Source organism: Papilio xuthus, unplaced genomic scaffold (genome assembly GCF_000836235.2).
Source record: "Papilio xuthus unplaced genomic scaffold, Pxut_1.1 DF825946.1, whole genome shotgun sequence".
NCBI lineage: Eukaryota > Metazoa > Arthropoda > Insecta > Lepidoptera > Papilionidae > Papilio > Papilio xuthus.
In genome coordinates, this window is record NW_013532703.1 from 6581274 (window position 1) to 6594606 (window position 13333).

Below are 13333 nucleotides of genomic sequence, written 5' to 3' on the forward strand. Positions count from 1 at the left end.
GAAAAGGTACGGAAACCGATAATTCTAGTCCCAGTTGACATCGGAGCGACCGAGTCCGTGGCATTACTCACCGGTGCATTGTTTTGTTGCAGGTTATACTATCTGCATCAGATAGTCCGAATTATTTTCTTCGTGTTGGCTCTGTACGCGTTCTGGTGCGTGTTGGCTCTCATTTGGTGATACAGACGACGCGAACATTCGGCTGGATGAATGTTTGCCGCCGGCGGCCGCCAGATGGCGGGAATTTGTAAATAAATGCGACGACCACAGATAATTAAGTTTACTTTTAACAGAACCGGACACTGGCGCCGCACCGCGCCGCGCCGCACACGGACCCACACAATGTTTCACTTTAAGTACCTTCGCTATCGGCGGCAGTACCTCCTCTAATATTGCTATTCAAATAGTATAGTAGGTTGATTCGTTTGTTCGCCGCACATAGGACGAGGACAGAGGTGGGCGCTGTATAAATCTTTTCAATTTGCGATGGTTCTGTCAATAGAGAGTGTAATCGATACTTGTTGACGGCTAATAAATATATTATTTGACAACGAAAACTCAATCTGTTACTGATGTCTGACTGATAATAAAAATGCTCATAGGCGAGATCTGCGAAGTGAATCAATGAACTAGTGAGTTCAGATATGGCGCAGTATATTATTTCTGTACAATGTATATTTCGCATCGAGTAGAACATACTTAGTTGTGTTTTGCACAACATAAGTTTTATGCTTTATTATAACGTGTTAATGTGTTTATATTTAGAATAAATATCTAGTAAAATTATTTAGTAACACCGATGTTACCAAATTATTGTAAATAGTTTGTAATACATTATTATGGGTAGTATTTGTAATTCAAAGTATTTCCTGCGATGTCACATTTAACTTTATATTAAAATATTGTTATATAAATGGATGTTTTCACTTTTTATCTGATCTCCCGCACCCTACGAGACTTAAGACACTACTACATGTCGCGCACCAGGTCGCGCACCAGGTCGCCCACCAGGTCGCGCACCAGGTCGCGCACCGGGTCGCGCACCAGGTCGCGCACCAGGTCGCCCACCAGGTCGCGCACCAGGTCGCGCACCGGGTCGCGCACCAGTTCGCGCACCGGGTCGCGCACCAGGTCACGCCCCGTCGCCGAGATACATTCAGATGTATTGCACATGTATGGAAGTTCGTTATGTAAAAATAAAGTTGTAAAGACAAAATTTATTTATTTATGTGTCCGGCGACCTCCTCCAGTCGGTGCAGGTCCTTGAGGGAGACCTCGCCGGAGCCCCGGGGGCGCGGCGCGGGCTGCGAGGGGTGCGGCTTCCACCCCACCCAGTTAATGATCTGGAAGGTGGCCGGCACGCCGCGACTGTCCCGCTCCGGGAAGTCCTGCCGGAGAGAGAACAGAACAGAGTTAGGGAGGGAAGCGAAGGGAACATGAGACGACGCGGTACATGAGAGACGACCTAGCCGGTACCTTGCCGTACATGTGGTCGTAGAGCGCGGCGGCGGCGAACTGCAGGTCTCGCGACAGGTGCGGGGGCCGGCTCAGCGCCGCGTTGCCCTCGCCCAGCGCGCGCACGTCGCGCATCACGTGCCACGCGCTCGGGAACCACACCTTCAGCGCGTCCACGTCCACCGTCTGCAGCGTGAACCCCGCCCTGCGCACGCACCACCCGCCTCACTCTCCTCTCCTCTCCTCTCCTCCCCTCACATAGACAGATGTATACAGGACACAGTATCACAAAGTGAAGGTACTGACGCGGTGAGCAGGCCCCCGATGTCCTGCACGTGCGTGAAGGGCGAGACGTGCGCCGCCACGCCGCCGCGGCGCTCCGCCTCCGCCAGCTGCAGCGCCTGCCGCAGCTCCACCAGCGTGCCCCCCCCGAACACGCTCGCCAGGAACACCTGCACGCACACACACGACATTCAACTACTTATAATATATTCCAAACAAATCTACGTGATACATGAAAGTCAAGTAAAAATATTTTCAAACAAAGATAAGATCTGTCCCGGGATAGGTAAATATAGAAATGATGTGCAGAGTAATGTGTACTGACCCCGTCGGGCTTGAGGCAGCGCATGACGCGGTCGAAGCAGCCCGGCAGGTCGTTCACCCAGTGCAGAGCTAACGATGACACCAACAGGTCCACGCTGTCCTCTGGGAACTGTATGCGATTCTTTATTACAACATATTTATAATGAAATACGGTCAGACACAGTCAACCCACAAATATACAACTAAATACGCAGACAATAGTTAGCTCTCCATCGTCATGAAGTTTATTATTTTACGATTTCTACTTTGTTTTCATATGATGAAGTATATAAATTCCAGAGTAAACATACCTACTTACTTCGAAATTCTCTTCATCCATAACGACCTTTACGTATTTAACTCCATCACCAATGATAGCTTTGTCCAGATGAGTCTGTGATGTGTCACATAGTGTGACCTTCTCCACACTGTCTGGTAGGAAATGGCGGGAAACATAGCCTCTGCCTGCCCCTGAACAATCGTACATATATTTGTAAGCGATATTTAAACTAAAGGATATTTCAAACAGATACATACTCAGTCCATCTGCAAAGGTTAACTCGGCCGACCTTACAATGTTTGCAAAGTACTGGCAAGACTTACCTAACTCGACTGCATTTTTAAAAGTCCTTTTAATGTCAAACACTCTATCAGCAGTCCTCCAACCGATTTCTTCTTTTATGTATTCAGCCAAATGATAATCTTCTTTTTGCGCCGCGCGTTCTCTTTGTAAGATTTTCGCATTTCTATCAAAAATCTTCATTGTCCCATACACTGAACTAGCTGTTTTAGTTTTTGTACTTTTTGAACTTTGATATCTTAAGACATATGCATTTCGTAAATAATTCGAAGGACCTATTAATTTGTTAGTAAAAAAATTTTTGACACTATATTTAAATATTGCAGATTGAGACATTTTAATTTAATAGTTATATTTAGAACTTAATTAAATTGAGTTTTTGGCAATTTTTAATTAGTATAATACTTCCTTGTATTTTATTCCACTTAACTTAATCAATTAGATATCTATTTTCTAAACGTTTTCACACATTTTCATTGATTTCCTTTTTTTCTTTCTTTTTGTTTTGCAATTTATGTCATATTGAATTTGACATGTATTGTTTTTTTCTGGTTTGGACACACGTTTAATATGTGTACGTTCGGCAGACAACTATTACTGACATTAATGTTATGATTTTTTTAATTGTTAATTTGCCTATATGATGCTACGGTACGGCCACATTATTGCGATGTCGCGAACATTTTTGCTGCCTCGATGCGGCTGACAAATAACCATAACGTAGTAAAATAGGAATGACGGTTTGGTTAAAGTTTGGTTGTTTCGGCAATGACAGTGACAGGTAGGAGACAAAAATATTATAAAAAGTATTTTGAAAATTTTCTATCACTATATATTTCGTCAATGTTAGAAACCTCAATATAATAAAATATTCCAGATCTTAAGGTACTGCGATAGACAAAGTTAAAACTAGGGAAAAGGTTTGCAAATTGCAAATGGTATAACCTCACCGGTGTGGCATTTTGTTTACATGATTTAAAAAATAAAAAGTAAGTGTTAGTGAAAGAAATAAAAATATCTGCTGTTTCTAAAAATCTTCACAACGTATCCAATAAAAAAATATTGGCATTTTTATCATGTTAATGTTACTATGTTTCTTAAGTTTTTAAGATTGATAAGAAATTATGTAATTTTTAACAAGACTAATAAAAAATGCCCGCCTTGTTAATTACATGTATATTCTTAAAAAAAGTAAATAAAACATGAAAGTCTGATTCCTGTAGAGCTAGATAATAATTTGTAAGGTTGTGATTGCTTGAATTAACTATAATGTGAATTACAGATGTGGCCAATATTGATGCAGTTCCTAAGGACCAACGCTCCATACATAACCCTGCCCATTGCTGCTGTTGTGGGAATCATTGGGTACAACCTAGAAAGCCTTTTGTCTGACAGATATACACCATACAACAGTGAGCATCATACAGTTTAACACACCAATATTATAAATGTGAATGTTTAGAAGAATGTGTGGGTGTTGCATGTATTTGTGTAACAGATTTCTTCTTTAAGAGTTGTTCATTGAAAATGATTAAAATAGTAAGTTTGTTTTACATTTCAGAACCTGTTCAAGATCAAAGATTTGAAAGGATGACAGAAGAGGACAGTTTAAAAGACCCAACAAATGTGAAAAAGCTGAAATATCAAGAGAATGTCCTCGGCAAAAATATACCTCCTTCATTGGAGAAGCATTAGATGTTTGGTGAGGAGCATAGAGTGGCACAAGTTGTTTGTGTGAGAGGAAGTGCTGGTGTTTCACTTCATTTTTGCATAAGTTGAAACTCTTAGCTTGACCACTGTCACTAGCTTTATTGTCATTGCAACAATAGGTTTTTTGCATACAATAAGAAATTGCAGATTATAAAATGTGTATTTCCTTGTGCTGAATTAAAATAAATTAAAAAAAGCTAGATTTATTTTAAATCTCTTTTATATTTCACACATAATGTATGCAGCTAGACCAAAGTCTAGTTTTGTGAAAACAAATTTTGCCTTTGATGATAGCTGTAATTTATTATAATATAAAGAGGTGTATAGTAGCAGCCGTCTCCCATGTAAATAAATATTATATTGTTATAGTGTTATTTTATTTTTATCCAAGATTTCCTTTGCATGACAATACTCTACCTCTATTGAATGCATATAATATATTGAATTATATGATTTTTGATGATGGAACTTCTGTAAGTGTAAGTGTAAATTGCTCATTCAAAAACCTTTAATAAATATTTGGTTACTGAACACGACGATTTGAAATATAAACATTTTATTTCTAAATGGTTTATTTGAAATGTAAATTTACTCTTATTAAACCTAAAGATAACCAAAAGACATTCCCCGCGCATGTCGCAAAGCCGCGACGTTGCCTCTGCCTTGTACAGCGACTAGGTGAAGCTTTCTCTTATAACATTATCTCTTTTATTTTATATTACTAAGAAAATTTGAACTATCACAACAAACTATTAAATTATTTTATTAATTAAATCACTACTAATATATTTTACACATCAAAATTATAAAGTAATTAAAAAAGTTTGACTCACTTGTTATGCACAACAGGAGGCACAAGTCTGCGCCGACTGCAGACTGACTTATGTGAAGTGTGAGCCCTAGTTGATTACTTTATATTATTGATCTACGAGAGTTTTAATAATTTGACAACAAATTAAAGTGCTCATTTTAGTATGAGGCATATTATCTAAGGAAATTTAAAAAATTATTTTATGTGTAAAATTACTTTCATTAAAAATATTAACACAAACTTAACAGGCGTCATTACGTCAACAAACAAAAAATGTGTCGTTAATTTACAATATAGATAAACATATAATACATGTAAATATTTGTATGTTCAATAGAACACATATAACAGCTGTGGACGATGCTCCTAACCTTCTTGATATTGCTTCATTTTTGCTTATAAAATACTGCAGTCACATTGTTATGTTTCCAACAAAATGTCACGGCACCAAAGCACTACATCACGATATTGCTTCACAAATATAATTTTAAACAATCGTTGTATAATCGAATGATCGAAAAAGTTACATAAAAATAAAATGTTGATTTTTAGCTATCAACAAACAAATCGAGCAACACCGCGTGTCGCGCACACTGTCACACAAGGTGAACCACAACACAATGAACACTGCACACAGTCCGTTGTTTATCAGACACTGCACTGACAGCCGCTCCCTGCCTCCGCTACCACATTGTTTAATCATTTTGAATCCTGACGTGCATTATAAAACATTTATAAATCTCATAACGATATTTTTGTTACATCTATATTACAAAATGTAAAAATGACAAACAAATTCATTTGGGACTAATTGAAAATATTTGTATACCCCTAAATTAAGAATGCCACCAGACATTTATCATCTGCACGTATCCGAGGCTGGTGCGGAGCCGGGCCGCGCTCCGCTAGGACTCCTCGTCGAAAGGATTTCTCAGAAGGAATGTTTCAATGGCGAGAAAGTGGCGGTAGGCGGCGAAGGGGGTGTCGGAGGTTTGCAGGAAGGTCCTGACGATGTGGAGGTCGGCGCGGGCTCGGGCGCGGGCCAGCAGGCGCTCCGCGGCGGGGCAGGGCGGGCGCTCCGTGCCGATGGGCAGCAGCTCCTCGCGCTCGCGCTCCCGCGCCGCGGGGTCGACGGCCTTATGGTTGCCGCCGAAGACGGAGCCGTTGGTGCCTTGGCCAGTGAGCAGCTCCTCGTCCACGGTGAGGTACATGTCGAGGTGCGCGAGGTCCGCGTAGTAGGGCTGCACGTCGTAGTCGCGCAGCAGCCGGCACAGCGCGTGCTCGTCAGCGGGCGCGCGGCCCGGCTGCGGAGGCTGCGGCCGGGGCTCGGGCGCACGCTGCACGTCGTACCCGGTGGACACGAAGCCGTCGTTGACGACGTGGGGGGGCAGCCGCTCCCAGGCCTTCTGCACCAGGTTGAGCGCCTCCAGGCAGGTCAGGTTGCGGTCCACGCCGCGCACCGCATTCATGCTCTTCTCGATTAGGATGAGGCGGCGGAACTCGTCGCGGAACCTGCCGAAGATGCCGTTCCTCACGGGGATGAGGCCCGAGGAGGCCTTCCACGGGACGAAAACCATCTTCAGGTTGGAGAGCACCAACTTGGAATGTACGGTGGCCCTGTCCAGGACGAGGATGGCCTTCCTGCCGGCGGCCTGCAGCTCCCTGTTCCAGTACTTGACGTACTCTTCGAACATCTGCGTGGTGAAGTGCGCCTGCGCGTGGCGTATGTAGGTGACTGGCAGGGTGTCGGGGTGGCGGTGGGAGTGCACCAGGGGGTCCTCGGTGCCGCAGACCACCAGCCGCCGCTTATCGCTGCCGCTCGCGTTGGCGCACACGAATATCGCCAGGCGGTCCTTCACGTACCCCTGGATGAATTTCTTTCCGGACATCTTCTTTATCCGCCCTTTGGAAGGATTGTAGTAGAAGCCGATCTCGTCTGCGGTGTAAATATCGTCGTCGGCGAAACCGAGGCGGACGTCGCACCAGGTCTCCTTGAAGAACAGGTTTTTCCACTTGCATCCGAATGCAATATTCGTGTAGTCTCTCTTGGGCGGGGTGCCCCTCAGCGATATTTTGTACTTGGCCTTGAAGCGATCCAGCCACTTCTTGCTGCCGTTGAAGGCGACGAAGCCGCTCTCCTTGGCGAAGGACTCCGCGATGTCCTGCAGCATTTTGCCGGAGACTTGGACGTCTTTCGCCCTCTGGCTGTGGAACCACTCGACTATTCTGGAATCCAAGATGCTGTTCATGTATTTCTTGCCAGCTTTCTTGGGCAGCGTGTACTTGTCGCGGTCCTCCCAGATCTCGTTGACGACTTCGGGCGTGAGGCTGTAGAGCCTGCAGATATCGGGCACGGGCCGGCCCTTGTGCATCTTGCTGACGACGGCGCACTGCGTTGCATGGCTCAGCTCCTCTCTCTTCAAATACACCTCATACTTGTTGGAAGTGTTGAAAACGTCGCTCGTTTCATTGTCCTCTGATTCTACTTCTAGTTTTATGGAGTTTTGCATAGATATATTGTTTGGTGTTGTGGCCTGAGCTAGCTTACTTTTCGCTTTTAATTTTGCTTTACTTTCAAGTCTGTAAATTGTAAAGAGATTTAAAATCATTTTTATTGTATTATTATCAATTAAAATTATTATTCATGGTAACTCACTTGGCATTCTGTAGTAACACTTCTGTATTGTTTGTTTCATGGGCAATCAAATGTTCTTCCAACAGCTCCTTTGTATGTAGCTTCATTGGGCACAAAGAACATGGTAGTGTTGCTTCGTGAGTGTTTAAATGTCTCAGCTTAAATGAAAACAGCTATTGAAGATGATTTACATCAAAGTCAGATAAACATTACATACAGGTACTTTTAGACAAAAGTGCAAGAGTTGCTTGAGTGTGTATCCATAAATTGTGAGATGAATGCTAATGGAACATACCATATTGATCCTGAGAGTGTAAGCAGCACCGCAGATGGGACATATCTCCACCTTCTCCATGTGCACGCGGCTGTGCAGTCGCAAGCTGAATGCCTTGTTAAAGTACCGTCCACACGGCTCACATTTGTGTCTGTAGAAATATAACTGTAACTATTGATGACCACAATATCCATAAATTGCGTGCATACATGTTTGCTAATTCATTTTAGTACTTAAATTATTTCTTATTCATGGAATACTTGTAGCCTTGCAGAAAGTAAACAAAAAAGATTTTATTTCTTTCTACAGTACACTACATTTTCCAAAGTATTGTATTAGAAATACTTATGCGGCTGTATTTGTGAGAGCATATTTAGACAGGAAATGTAGCAAATCAACTTGTAGCAGTCTTGTGCAGCCACTCACCTGGTAACAACCTGGTGTTCTTTGGAATGATCCTTGAGATCTGCATTTTGTTCAAACACAGCATCACACTGTGGACATTCATACAATCTTCTCTTCTTTTTTGGATTGACTATGTTGCGTTTCCTACATTTCTTTTGTGCTTTTGTTTGAGATGTGGAGATATTTTCTTTACGATACTGTAAAATATGTAATACCTTATTACATAAGATAACATTGAAATAGTCTTAACTACAGATGTTATCATTGAAGCAGGAAAATGTATATGTATGAGATAAAAGAGCAGTGTAGCACGAAAGTTTGATATGGCTATAATTGTTGAGCTGTTGCTTTTTTATCAACAGTTTTCTATAAATACATAAGTGCAGATTAACTGAATACAATTTGCATTTTACTTAAAAAAAATATTTTACCAACAAACCATGATGAGCATAATTAACATACCCCACTAAAATCTAAAGGACCGTCATCTACTTCTTCGACCCTCACATCGACGAACACATGCGGCATAATTTCATCATCGTCATCTTCATCGTCATCATCATTAATATAAGTTTTTCTTGGAGGTCTTTTCCTTTTATTGGTTTTCTTCTTGACTTTACTTTTGATCACTGATAAAACTTCATCATCTGAAGAAACATCATTATTTTCGGAATTTCTAACTCCGGTAGTCGACGCCATTATACTTAAAGATTATTAATATAAAAATTAATAGCCATTTCTTCACATTTGTTTAAAAATTCATAGTAAATAAAAATAAATATTGAATATTTGACGCCATTTTTGATAGGTGTCAAAATAATAGATTATAGAATAAAAATGAGGCTGCCACTGTCAAGGTCTAATTACTATGATTCACAACATTGAGACTTCAATACGTAACACTACACTACTCAAAATTATCAGTTTGCTGGCCCCAATTTTTCAAATGCATTTTCTATTCGCAATTTCATATTAGTTACTATGTTGTTTACAATAATAAATTTAGCAGTGGCAATTAAACTGATGTCAACATTGAAAAGTAATAGCTGTCATTTAATGATATGAAAAAAAACCAACGCGCTTCGCTTCTCTTTTGGAATTTATGTTACTGTAACAAGGCTCGCTTTTGTGTTTCACTTCGGAAAAGTTGAAAAATTTCGGTTCAATCATGTCAACAATGCCCTAATAACGTTTCTATTGCAACGATACAGCGATTATGAGATATTGTATGCTGGACTATATTCAATTTAGGGATCAATATAGCTCTCACCTTGTAATGTGTCCATAGCGTCACTTCTGCAAATGGAGAGCAAGTCCGGCGTCGGCATACAGGATCATTGGATGAAGAGTGTTATGGAGCCGGGCGGCAACGACAAACAGATGCAAAACGACAATAGATGTGTTAAGCGGGAAAAAATGGCAGAACAGTACAACGGCAGTGATAACAATGTGACTTACGAAATGAAACAACAACAACAACAAAGCGACACACGGTACAGGTGTGATGTATGTGACCTAACGTTCGACGGCATGGACTACTTGATACTGCATAAAAAGTTTCACGGCAACGACAAAGACACCCCGACAATGGAGCCGGAGACGCCTCCTGTAAAGGAGGGCCCCAAGAAGAGACGGAAGTTTAAGTGCGACCTGTGCGATGTGAAAGTGAACTCACAGTACCACCTGGACATACACCGCAGCAAGCACGAGGGCATCGCATCCAAGAAGTACATCTGCGAAGTTTGCGACCGCAGCTTCGTGGCGGCGCAGTTCCTCAAGAGCCACATGCAGACCCATTCCTCCACCAGCACTATTAATTGCGAGATCTGCAACAAGAGTTTCACCGGTCAGGCGTACCTCAAGCTGCACATGCAGCTGCACAATGACATTAAGAAGTTTAAATGTTCCAAGTGTGATGAAATGTTGCCCACTAAAAACTGTCTAAAGATACATATGAAGAAGCACACTAAAGTGAAAAATTTTAAGTGTGACTTCTGTCAAAAGTTGTTTGTTTCCAAAATAACAATGGAGAAGCACAGACAGAGCCATGAGGGCCAGCCGCTGGACTGCCTAGTCAAGTGCAGCCACTGTGACAGGAGCATGCACTCATCCCTGCTGCGCACGCACCTGACGCGAGCTCACCCGCCCACTGCGGATGATGATGTGAAGAGACCCCACAAGTGCACCACCTGCGGGAAGAGCTTCATTGTTAAGATCAACCTGAATCTCCATATCCGGGTGTGCCACCCCGACCTTGCGGAACCCGAGGATGAAGATGAGGATGTCATGACGGACAATTCTTAGTTTTAAGTATACCATAATGTATTATCACAAGATAATTATACTTTTTTATGCTATCAAATATTAGTATTTTATTTTTTTTTAATTTAGGATTGTAAGTGTTCAATGCACTCATTACTTCTAGAGATTGACAAACTATTTTTAGTTTGTTTGAGTCTTATTTTTTTGTGAATATTTTGTGGCTTCAGTATATTTTTATATAAAATACAATTATGACAATAAAAAATTATAACAATTTTCATTCACTTTTTATTTGTTATTGTTATCTAAAATAAGTATTTAGTTGGATCTCATCTCACACGTAATTGCTAGTGTAAATTTATTATAGTACAACACATCTACAATAAGAAATTGAAAGTAGAAGTTCCCACATTTATTTGATTAGCATGGAAATAACCAGTAATTCCGGCCTTACTGCTTACTGTTCTTAGTGGCAAGGGTGCACGGTCCGCAACCAAACAAATTGGCACCAGAGCATTTTGTTAATTCATGTTTTCAAAGACAACTGAAAGGTTTGACAATAATGATTTATATGAAAGTCCAACTGTTGCTACATACATACATATATACAATAACTGAAACTAATAGTATATTCCTGCGCCAGGGTCGCATTCAGCACTTGTACGTACTCGTCAAACGCCGAAAAACAAGACCTGAAGAATAGCAGCAGCAGTAACATGATGGAGAAAAGATTTCACAAACACAAGAATTATATAAGAACCATTTATTAGAAAGTAATTGTTCGACCATTTTTAATAATACATTTAATTTATATTTAAGACATTAAGTTCTTTTACAAAAACAATTTAAATACATAATAAAAATATGTATAGATTAATTTAAATATTAATTAGGAACAGAGTCCACTATTCAATTTTTACTGATCAATTTTTTAAATAAACAGACACAACTAAGTGAGAACTATTTTAACATTTAAATCGAAATTATTCAATGATTTTTGGGGAACAATAAGAATTATAAAAACACAACTAAACTCTTATATCGTAGTACAAGTTCCCCCAAGAATCTACTTAAATATCTTAAATCATTATTTAAACATTTTGCCTATAAAATAACAATGCTCATGTATACATACATATATTAATGTAATGAAAAATAAATATTATGAACCAGTTTGTACACATGTACTTATTGTTTATACACAAAATTATTGTGTTGATTGTAATTGTTTCTATTATCCGAGCACTTCAGCTTTCTATAGGCTGGCATTTACTTGACATTCGCAGCTTTCTGTAACGAAGCAGAAACATGTTTTATTACACAAAAATACATGTATAAAGAGACATTGAAGTGAGTGCGAGCTGTGCCACTTAGACATGTGGACATTAGCTCGGAATCGGTCCAAAAACTAAATTGGCCGTTCATAGCTCATCGCTATTTACTATAACTACGTGAGTCGACGAGCCGCGAGCTGCCTGGTGACTAGCAGCTCGCAACTCAAAACGCAAATCATAACTTTATGCAGGTATAAATTAGCTTAGCTGCAAGCCGATTCACTCATCAGCTTCACACATATGAACACATGTGAGCGTCGGCTCATTGCAGATCACTGCAGGTTGTAACATCTTGTCAAACATTCTCCTTTTTTACTTTAAAATAATACTTGTTTCTCACTATCCCTGGAAGTGATACCGCTTAGTAGGTAGTGAGGAGTAGAAGAGATGCTCACCGCTTTCTCCGTATCATCCAGTTTTTTCTGCTGCAGCTCCGCGCTCACCTCCCTGACGAGCTGCAGCTCACGCATGTGGCGCGGTGCGAGGGTGTCGTAGACGCGCACCACGGGCTGCGCGGGGTCGTTCATGGTCTCGTGAAAGGCTGCGAAGCGCGCTGACAGCACGGCATAACGCTCCTCGCTCAAGTAGTTAATCAGCCTTGCCCTCGTTGCCATCTCTTACTTATTTACCTGTCGGGAAATTGTTTACATAGAACATAGTTTGGGGTAGCTCAGTGGCGACTAATAGAGGGTGTCCTCTGCCGGATCTCGGGTACACATCCGACATTGTATGTACACGCTCGATATTATCTTTCAAAAACACACAGGTTAAATGAGAATAAAATATGTTGTTGTAAAGGTAAGGTGGTAAGACAGTGGAAACTCACGGTTACTACGACCGATATATGTTCAGTGAGTCAATTAAGCCGATTGATTGTACTCCTATGTACTATGACAGACACTCCGAGAAAAAAGTGACTCGCCTCACTATTGACTAGTCAAAATGGGTTAAGCCTTTTAGGCTACAGTAGTCACAATAACACGCACCTACATGTATTTAAATACACATATACTTACCCAACCGTGGATTTTATTAAATCCTTCGACTTTAGCTTAAAGCTGCTCTGAGTGAAAGACAGTGAATATAACGCAAACCTTTCGTACTATTTAAACTTGTTTTCATCATTTATTCTTTTACAATAATTGAAGGCAGAGGTTGTAAACGTGAGTGTTATGTTGTATTGTGTTATGTATAACTCATACAATTTTATTTTTACACAGGCAAAGGCATGTGTTGCGATGCCAACTACGTAAAAAAAGGTAAACGATGAAATCATGTTAAC

At 40.8% G+C, this 13333-nt stretch overlaps 5 protein-coding genes across 7 annotated transcripts; 2 read left to right on the forward strand and 3 right to left on the reverse strand.

Annotated features, from left to right (window-relative positions):
- Positions 1-1202: 1202 nt before the first annotated feature.
- Positions 1203-3229, reverse strand: LOC106124522 (NADH dehydrogenase [ubiquinone] 1 alpha subcomplex assembly factor 5). Of its 3 annotated transcripts, none has more exons than XM_013321265.1 (6): positions 2644-3229; positions 2360-2511; positions 2063-2170; positions 1762-1907; positions 1487-1660; positions 1203-1388 (listed from the first exon to the last, which is right to left on the reverse strand). In XM_013321265.1, exons 1-6 carry the CDS (start codon positions 2954-2956, stop codon positions 1226-1228), a joined length of 1056 nt encoding a protein of 351 aa, XP_013176719.1. In that variant the 5' UTR covers positions 2957-3229; the 3' UTR covers positions 1203-1225. The 3 variants fall into 3 exon arrangements, with proteins under 3 accessions (XP_013176719.1, XP_013176717.1, XP_013176716.1); XM_013321263.1 differs by having other exon boundaries at positions 1477-1660; XM_013321262.1 differs by having other exon boundaries at positions 1466-1660.
- A 90-nt stretch (positions 3230-3319) lies between these two features.
- On the forward strand, positions 3320-4699 carry LOC106124523 (small integral membrane protein 12-A). Its single transcript, XM_013321266.1, has 3 exons — positions 3320-3402; positions 3897-4032; positions 4182-4699. The coding sequence occupies exons 1-3, from the start codon at positions 3355-3357 to the stop codon at positions 4313-4315; spliced, it is 318 nt and encodes a 105-aa protein (XP_013176720.1). The 5' UTR covers positions 3320-3354; the 3' UTR covers positions 4316-4699.
- A 190-nt stretch (positions 4700-4889) lies between these two features.
- Positions 4890-9232, reverse strand: LOC106124521 (uncharacterized). Its single transcript, XM_013321261.1, has 5 exons — positions 8918-9232; positions 8477-8652; positions 8072-8201; positions 7798-7934; positions 4890-7721 (listed from the first exon to the last, which is right to left on the reverse strand). Exons 1-5 carry the CDS (start codon positions 9152-9154, stop codon positions 6047-6049), a joined length of 2355 nt encoding a protein of 784 aa, XP_013176715.1. The 5' UTR covers positions 9155-9232; the 3' UTR covers positions 4890-6046.
- A 114-nt stretch (positions 9233-9346) lies between these two features.
- On the forward strand, positions 9347-10815 carry LOC106123942 (zinc finger protein 525). Its single transcript, XM_013320358.1, has one exon. The coding sequence runs from the start codon at positions 9758-9760 to the stop codon at positions 10757-10759; it is 1002 nt and encodes a 333-aa protein (XP_013175812.1). The 5' UTR covers positions 9347-9757; the 3' UTR covers positions 10760-10815.
- A 218-nt stretch (positions 10816-11033) lies between these two features.
- On the reverse strand, positions 11034-13235 carry LOC106124129 (uncharacterized). The gene is made up of 3 exons (XM_013320596.1): positions 13068-13235; positions 12447-12680; positions 11034-12007 (listed from the first exon to the last, which is right to left on the reverse strand). The coding sequence occupies exons 2-3, from the start codon at positions 12663-12665 to the stop codon at positions 11987-11989; spliced, it is 240 nt and encodes a 79-aa protein (XP_013176050.1). The 5' UTR covers positions 12666-12680; positions 13068-13235; the 3' UTR covers positions 11034-11986.
- Between the last annotated feature and the right edge of the window lie 98 nt (positions 13236-13333).